Source organism: Lynx canadensis, chromosome D4, assembly GCF_007474595.2.
Source record: "Lynx canadensis isolate LIC74 chromosome D4, mLynCan4.pri.v2, whole genome shotgun sequence".
Taxonomy (NCBI): Eukaryota; Metazoa; Chordata; class Mammalia; order Carnivora; family Felidae; genus Lynx; species Lynx canadensis.
The window spans coordinates 10811969-10820463 of record NC_044315.2 but is presented as its reverse complement, the minus strand read 5'-3'; the positions used below and the strand labels follow the sequence as shown (position 1 = coordinate 10820463).

Sequence of the window (8495 nt, the reverse complement as noted above, 5' to 3'; positions counted from 1 at the left end):
CCTCGTCGCACCCGCGCAGGCGGGGCGTGCTGGCCACCAACGGACACACGTAGGCTCGCCGCGTTCAGCCACCGCAGTCCCCGGGTCGCCAGTCCGCGGGTCCTTCCCCGCAGGGGCCCCCACCTTCATTCCCAGGCCAGTGGGCCCGGACCTTCTGACCTGAGGGTGAACTGAGGGCTGGTCCTGCCCCAGCCCAGCCTCCCCACCCCTCCCTAGCCTGTCCCCAGGCAGGTGCCGCCCAGCATCCTGGCCACATCACGACCCTTTCGCGCGCCGTCCAGATCCAGTGCGGGGCGCGGGGCACGAACTGGAGCGCCGAGTCAAGATTCCCGAGAGGAAACGGAGGCTGGCGGGGCAGCGAGGGGCCGCGATGCTTCTGCCTCCACCGCCGAGGGCGGGCGGCAGGGAGGGGGCGGCGGCTGCGGGCCCGCAGGCGGACTGGGGGTCGCAGAACCGCCGGCATCTACGTCCAGGGGTACCTGGGTTGTTGGGGTTCACCAGGGGAAGGAAGACGAAAACCCACCTGGGAAGGAAAAACCCACTCTCGTGACTCCCCCGCCTCCTCGCTGGCGGTCTGGGGTCCAGTCTGGTAGTTCTGCGTGGCCCTGGGCGTGGCCAAGTGCCCTCTAGGCCGTGACCTTCCCACCGCTCCGCCCACGGGCTACGCAGAGAAGCCCCGAGCGCCGCTGGGGAACCGACGGCGCCAGCTTGGGGAGCGCCGGACGCTGGGGGCAGCAATGCGTTTGGTGGCACGCCGAGCCTGGGGCAGGGAGCCGGGAGGGAGGGTTTGGGCACCCAATCCTTTTAGGCCCGGGTCTCCGCGACCCGCCCGAGGCCCAGGCAGGAGAAGGTCGCCGGCGCCCACAGGGTTAGTGGTTCAAAAACCAAATAGGGCCCGGTACCACCGCCTAAGGGTCTTGGGGCGAGTTTCCCAATTTCACCAACTCGCAAACTTCTTGCCTGTGTAACGGGGACTCGAGCGTGTCTTTGGCACTGGGTTCTGGGAGAGTTAAAGGGGAACCCAGTGCCCGGCAGGCAGGGGACGGGGGACAACGGTTAGCCGCCATCCTTACTGTTGTTAGTTATTAGTGTTATTATCAGCCGGTGGGACACGAGGGAGAGTCGCTTTCCCCGGCTTACCTCCAGCCCTCGCCCCAGCCTCTCCGCACCTCCCAGGCCCGCCGGCGGCTCGGGAAGCCTCAAGAAGTCAGCCCGGCCTCAAGAAGACGAGCCCGAAGGTCGAAGGCGACCCAACTCCGAAGCGCTGTGCCTTGCGCGCCACGCATGGGTTCCCAACAGACCCGCGCAGTGGCCTTGACAGCAGCGGGGTCCCGGGAGGCGCCCGGACGCCCCTGCGCAGACCCGCCGCGCCGCGCCGCCTGCAGCGAGGGCTCGTCCTCACCACGGAGGCTGGGGTGCCGGGCGGGTCACCCCGCGGGCCCCACGGAAGGCCCCACCTGTGCGCGCGGACCCCTAGCGCCACGTTCCACTGGAGATCAACGTTTAATTCACTCTCCCACCGAATAGACGGTTTTCTTGAAAATTCATCCTTCGATACGGTTTCATTAGGTAAAAAGTATAAAAAAGTAGGAGAGTGGGGGCCGGCTTGGGCCAGGTTGTGACCCTCAGACACCGGTGCTCGTGACCGTGCTGGTCTGGGGCCCAGGGAAGGAAGACACCGGCGTCGGCCTCGAGTGTCGCCTCCGGGCTCGGTGGCGGCTCCACCTGTCGCTCCCACAGTTTGTTGACTGAATAAAAGAACGCACGTAGGCCTGGAAATGTGTTCGCACAAAGGGCAAGGGGGAGTTGGCACGGGAAGGGGAGAGTTCTTGGTGTGACAGAGGCTCCCTTTATCATGGCTTGTTGCCAAACACAGGTAACCCCAGACCTGCAGAACGCGCTAAACGGATCCTAAAGCTGGGGTGCGGAGGGTGAGACAGGACCCGGCAAAACCCTGAGAAGGGAAGGTGGAGGGGGAGAAGGAGCTTTTGGTCGCGCATCGGAGCCACAGAAGGGAACTGCTGGTGCCCGCGGAGCGAGCGGGCGAAGGCTGCGCTGCGCGTGCAGGGCCGAGGGAGAACGGAAGCCCGCGTCTAGACGGCTCCCAGGGGCTGGGCTTGGGAACCTTCCAGAACGTCTCCAGAACCGTACTACTGCAAGCCCAGAGGAGGTGAGGATCGCGCGCAGGACTTGCAAGGGGAGGAGAGATGGGGAGGAGATGAGAAGCTGGGGTAAAAGTGGACCAATTGGACAGCCGTAAAAATGTGTGCCTCGATCTGCCCTCCCTCCCGGAACCAGAAATTCACAGCGGGAACTGCGGAGTAGATGAAGGGGAACGACCTTCTCACTCTTTCCAAGTGGCTTCTCCCACAGCAGCAGCAAGGAATGTGGTTCTTCTGAAACAGGAGCCCTGAGAGGCCGGGGAGTGCGGCGGGGTCTCTCGGAACTTGCTGGAACTTGCTGTCTCTGGGGCTATTTCCCGATGGGCGTCTTCCTCTTGTTTCCCACCCACCCGGTCGCCAGAAGCCCGAGGACGGTGAAACCTTTCTGGTGGCAAAGTTCTTTGAGAACTTCTTTTCGAAACAACTAAGTTCTTCCTGTACCAAAGAAAGGGGCCCATGCGCCCTTAGAAGGCATCCGTCTGGGGAGAAAAAAAAATTTTTTAATTGTAAATTGTCCAGAACACAAGTTACCTTTGATACTTCCTTTTCCCCTGGCCCTGCTTTGGAAAATTCTGACGCTTTTATAAAAATTGCCTTTTATTTTTTTCCTGGGAAATGTGGGCCGCTACCTTCTAAATTGATCTCAAGTGGCGCCCCACTGTATTCAGGTGAAAAATCAACATCTTTGTAAACATGAAAAACGAATGGAAAATGTACTTACATTTCCCTCCAATTCTTTTTCTTCTACCGATTTCATAAATTCTATATACCATATTTTAAAGCCCAGGACGTCAAATATTCGGAAGTTTTGCAGGCCATGTTGGAAAATTGTTTCTGATGCCTGTAGTGAATACGAATTGTTAAAACTAACTTGTTCCCTGGGAGGAAAGATCTAAGTTTCAAAAGAAGTTCCATTTAGAAAGCGATTATTGAGAAGTAAATACGAAATAAGTAATATGGTGTGGTGACTTAGCATTTTATTTAGTCTATATAGCTAGCTTTAATTTTAGCATCTTTCCACATCAGACACACACATTAGAAGTCAACGCTTTAAAATTAAAAGTCTATATTACACATCGATTTCAGGAAGACAGAAAGAACAAGTATTTTGCACTTGACCGGGGAATAATATTTGCAATTCCTAGGGAGTCAACGAGGGGAAACAGGTTGTGCATTGGGCATTTATTTTCTTTATTTTTTTCTTCTTTTTCTTTTTTTAAATACCAGAACAAAGTGTCCCACTCACGTTCACAGTTACTCTGGAAATGGGTAATGGGAAAAACCCCGGAAGCCACAACTGGAGGCTGGAAAAGTGAGGGCGAGAGTGGATGCCATCGGAAGGTTACGCCCGGGGGTCCGCACAGTATCCAACTTTGCCTCTGTGCGTAGTCGGCAGCGATGCGCACCGTGGTCCAGTTCGTGGTGGTTGCGACGCGGCGTTCGGACGCGCCCCCGTGGTCCCCGCCCCGCGGGGCGGCGTGCGCTAGGGCAGGAGGCGCGAAGGGCAGTCCCCCGGCTTGGCTCCAGGGGTGTCCGGCGGGGTCAGCGCCAGGACAGCGTTGCGGATGCCGCTCAGAAGGCCGGCAGGATGCTCTCCCTGCCGGAAAGGCTGGCCACCGCTGTCGGCCTGGAGCCTCCCGCTCCGGGCGGACACCCCAGGCGCGCCGCGGACAGGTGCTGGCCCGGCAGAGCGCCCTCGCTGGGAGCGCGGCCGCTGGTACAGTCCTCCTGCTGCTGCCGCTGCTGCTGCTGCTGCTGCTGCTGCTGCTCTAACACGGTCCGGGCAGCGGACGCCGCAGCGGCAGCCGACACGTGCAGCAAAGGGGTGGCCGCCCGGTGATGCACCAGGCACGACGAGCGCTGCAGCAGGTGGCAGTAGCCCCACGGGGTCGGGGGCAGACTCTGCGCGGCCCTCGTCCCCCCTCCTCCTCGGACCCCTCGCATGATGCTCTCGATGCTGAAGGGGGCGCATCCGTCTCCCGGCCGCGCCGCCGACCCCTTGCCCTCCTCCCAAGGCTGGGAGCCCGGGGAGGGCCGCACGGCCGAGGGGGCGCCGGGGGTGGCCGGGTCCGCGCCTGGCGCCTTCCCGGGCGTCTCGGCGTAGGCCGGGGCCGACAGCAGCAGGTAGCGAAGGGGGTGCGGGTGCAGCAGCGCGCACGGGCGGCTCCCGGAGGCGGCGGCGGGGTAGGCCCCCGGCACTGGGGGCGGCGGGGCCGGGCTCCCGAGCAGCAGGCCCGGGTAGGGGCCGTGCAGGGCGGCGGGCGCGGCGGGCAGGGGGAAGGGGTGGTGCAGGTGGGCTCCCGGGGGCGGGCGGTGGCGCTTGAAGCGCTTCCTGCGCCGGAGGAAGCTGCCGTTGTCGAACATGTCCCGGGACGCGGGGTCCAGGCTCCAGTAGTTGCCCTTGCCCGGGTGGCCCGGCTCGCGCGGGATCTTGACGAAGCAGTCGTTGAGCGAGAGGTTGTGGCGGATGCTGTTCTGCCAGGCGGGGAACCTGCGGCGGTAGTAGGGGAAGCGGCCGCTGATGAAGGCGCAGATGCCGCTGAGCGTGAGGCGCTTGTGCGGGCTCTGCAGGATGGCCATGGTGATGAGCGCGATGTAGGAGTACGGGGGCTTCGCCGGCTGCGGGCCGTCCGCGGAGGCCGCCGCGGACCCGCTCGACGCCCCGAACTTGGGGCCCAACTTGGCGTCGGCCGGGGCGCCGCCGCCCTCGGGGAGCCCTCCGCCAAGCGCGCCCGCGCCGCGCCGCGCCTCCCGCGTCCCCGGCGGGGGCAGCTGCCCTGGCAACGGCTGGCTCTCCGCCGCCTCGCCTTCCTCGTCCTCCTCCCCCTCGCCCTCATCCTCCTCCTCTCCCAGGATGTCGATCTCGCCGTCCTCCCCGTCGGAGCCCCGGAGGCTGCGCCGCGGTGTGGAGCGAAGGCTTTCGGGTTTGGGCAAGTTCATGGGGGAGCAGGTCGTGCAAGACGCAGGGGTGGTGGCCGGCCGCTCGCCTGCCTCGAGGGGGTCCGGGCTGGAGGCGGGCGGGTTCGGAGTGTTCCAAAAAGCAGGAGGGCTTGCGGCTGGTTGCCCCTTTGGTGGTGGTCTTCTCTTCCGTTGGTTTCTCCTCGTTGCCAACACCGTCCAGCAAAGATGCACTTTGCCTTTTCTTGGAGCTTCTTCGAGTCGTTGAGTGGTCGACCGCCCCCCACCCTTTCCACCCCCTCCCCCCCTACCTCCCAGCGCTCCCCCGCTTGCTCCGGACGCAGTCCAATGATGAGGGTTCACTGCGCGTTACCCGACAGGACAAGAGCCTCCAGCCCCCTCCTTCTCCTGACACCCACCGGCCACCCAGGACGATGCGCGGTGAAAGCGCGTTGAAAACCGTGCAAATAGCAGAGGCAGGAAAATAGGACACCCAACAATCTGTGGCCACTTCGATATTCGGGCCTCTCCCCTGGAGGATAGAAAGGGGGGTGGGTGGTGGCAGTAAATGTCTACGGTGTTTGTAAGAAAAGCCTAACAGTATGTGTTCGGGGTTCACAGCCGGTTATTCACCCCTTTTCATTGGTGGAGTCCGTGCTCATCCCGAATGATGAGCTGAACCATTCTTAATTCTTAAGCATTCTTGACTATATCCACGAACTCGGGGGAATGCGAGGGAGGGTTGCACGGTCCCTTCTACTTCCCGCCTTAACTGCCCAACTGAGGTTTCCAGAAAAGGCTGAAATGTCTCGGCGTTAAGTTGTGGAAGTTCGGGGTAGAAGGAAACCAGAAGAGCTAAAGAGGAGTCCCTTGGCATCAGCGCTTCTCGAGCTTCTTTGAACCCTGAACCACAGGATAAAATACGTTTTATGTCACACCCTGGGGTAGATAGACTTCTGCACCTAAATTGGGCTTCGTAAAACAAGTGACCACTGACACCATTGTTTTTCAAATGGCCATCACCAATTAGGTGGTTTCTGCCACATTCTAACCAGTACAGAGCCCGTGTGAAAAATCCCGTTTTCACAAAAATAGCCTCCCAACACCAACGGATGCACCCAGGCTGACGATCTCTCAATCTCTTCTTCTTTTTTAAAAGTCAACCTTAAGCACTTTTACTATAATAATAAAATATCAAAATTAAAACAGGGGCACCTGGGTGGCTGCGTCAGTGTAGCACCCGACTCTTGATCTGGGGCTGTGAGTTCAAGCCCCACACTGGGCGTGGAGCCTACTTAACAAAACATTAATAATAATAACAACAAGGCCAAGGGAGAGGTGCCGGGCCTTTACCTAAATCACTAGGTCGGCAGTCCCCACCCTGGAGAACAGGGATGTGGCAGAAAGTCTGTTTCGCTCACCTGACATCCTTGGAAGTGGCAGTTTCTAGACTGGCTTCATTTAAATCTTACGCTCAGCAACCAGAGTCATGGTCCGGTGGAATTAACTTCATGTATGTTATATAAATAGGGATCTTGGGGTGAAATACTGAGCAACTGGCTGTTCACAACGTAATAGCCACCTATTTGGGAAAAGAATTTGAGGAGGCATCTACTAAAAATGCAACATACACATATTATGCCACTGATGGTAGTAGTAAATCTGCCGTTAGTGTTTGTAAACGATAATGAACTTTCAGCCAGAAATCAGAAGCCAGGTAAAAGAGCAAACTATAACAAAAAAGTAGTTTAAAGTAGCTAGTCGCTTCAGGATTAAAATTTGAAAACTGCTTTCTCTAAAGGATGTTAAGAGCTTGTGCTCTACTCCTGAGGTTCTCGCCTTCGCCGTCATATGTAGCTTGAAGGACAAATGATGGAGCTTTTGAGCCTCAGGGATTTGTGTTTGAATCCCAGGTTCACCAGTTACTACTTGGGGGATGACTAAACCAAGCTCGGGGAGGGCCGTGACAGGTGTCTTATCCAACCTCAGACTCCCAGCTGCCTCCCCGTCAACCCCCTGCAGGTAAAGCACATTTCTGCAGGCCGCAGAGGAATCCTGTGACCTGGGAAGGGAGTATTGTTAGTTTTCCTAAAGTCAACATCTATGGGGATTTGGGTTATTTAAAAATGAAAGGAGAAAAGTAAAGGCTTGGGAAACAAAAACAAAAGAATCTCCATTGCCGGAGGTATGTCAAGGGGGCATAGGACACAAGTGAAAGTCCCCTGTGGTGAAAGCTGGGGCCACTCCAGCAAGTAGGATTAGATTACAACCCAAAGCATAAAATAAATATTCGTGTGTGTGTCCATACTGATAAAAACTAAATGAGTAAAATAATAAATGGGAGGAAAGAGGGATGCTTGGCTGGCTCAGTTGGTAGAGCATGCAAGTCTTAAACCTAGGGTCCTGAGTTCAAACCCCACGTTGGGCATAGAACCTGCTTTAAAAAAAAAAAAAAAAAACGCTCCAAAATATTAAACAGGGCCGGGGGCAGGAGAATTCCTCACTCTTTTACCGCAGGCAGTGCAGAGTGGTTTCCTTCTAAAGATACAGATCCTTCCAAAGATATCTTCCTTCCAAAGATCCTTACAAGTGGAGAAGGGTCACAAACACTTCAACCAGGTCATCAGGTGACCAACGTTTACATCAATAGTCATAAACCCTTTGACAGTATATGCCGTAATGTGATGTGATAAAAATAGCACTCTGTGATCGTGCTGCCCCGAGCCCATGTGATCAGGAGAAAAACAGACAAATTCTGATAGAGGAGCATCCTGTGTTCCTGGCCAGAACCATCCTCAAAACTATCAAGGTCACCAAAACGAGGGCAGTCCAAGCACAGAGGACTCTACAGACAGACGTGACAGGTAACTGCAGTGTGGAGTCTGGGACGGCATCCTGGAAGACAAAAATGACAGCATCCAAATAGAAAAATGACGGACAGCATCCTGGAACAGAAAAATGACAGGCCATCTGAACAGGCTGCCTGAATAAGGCTATGTGAATAAACTACAGACTTTAGTTAATAATAATGTATCAGTATCAGTCCACTAATTGTAACAAATGTGCCATGCTACTGTAAGATATTAACTGAATGTGTGTATGGGGTGGGGGGTGGAATATGGGAACTTGTACCATCTGCACTTTTATCTTGTGCTGTCTGTTCACTTTTCCTGTAAATCTAAAACTGTTCCAAAAATTACGTTCTATTAGTTTAAAAAATTAAACATGGGAAAAAGGCCTAAGAGCCAAAAAGGAGAAAAACGCCCATCAGGCGATGAAATGGATAAACAACATGTGGTAATATACAGACTTTCATTCAGCAACAAAAGCAACAAAGTGTAGATATGGATGGATCTTGAAAACATCATGGTAAGTGAAAGGAGTCTGAATAGGCCAATCACAGAAACAGAAAGTAGCGTGGTGGCCGCTGGGGGC

At 56.3% G+C, this 8495-nt stretch overlaps 1 protein-coding gene across 2 annotated transcripts; it reads right to left on the bottom strand.

The window, feature by feature from the left end:
* Positions 1-3122: 3122 nt before the first annotated feature.
* Positions 3123-5370, bottom strand: LOC115498948 (forkhead box protein D4-like 1). 2 transcript variants are annotated; one of them, XM_032595655.1, is made up of 2 exons: positions 4015-5370; positions 3123-3931 (listed from the first exon to the last, which is right to left on the bottom strand). In XM_032595655.1, the coding sequence occupies exons 1-2, from the start codon at positions 5100-5102 to the stop codon at positions 3646-3648; spliced, it is 1374 nt and encodes a 457-aa protein (XP_032451546.1). In that variant the 5' UTR covers positions 5103-5370; the 3' UTR covers positions 3123-3645. The 2 variants fall into 2 exon arrangements, with proteins under 2 accessions (XP_032451546.1, XP_032451545.1); XM_032595654.1 differs by having other exon boundaries at positions 3636-5370.
* Between the last annotated feature and the right edge of the window lie 3125 nt (positions 5371-8495).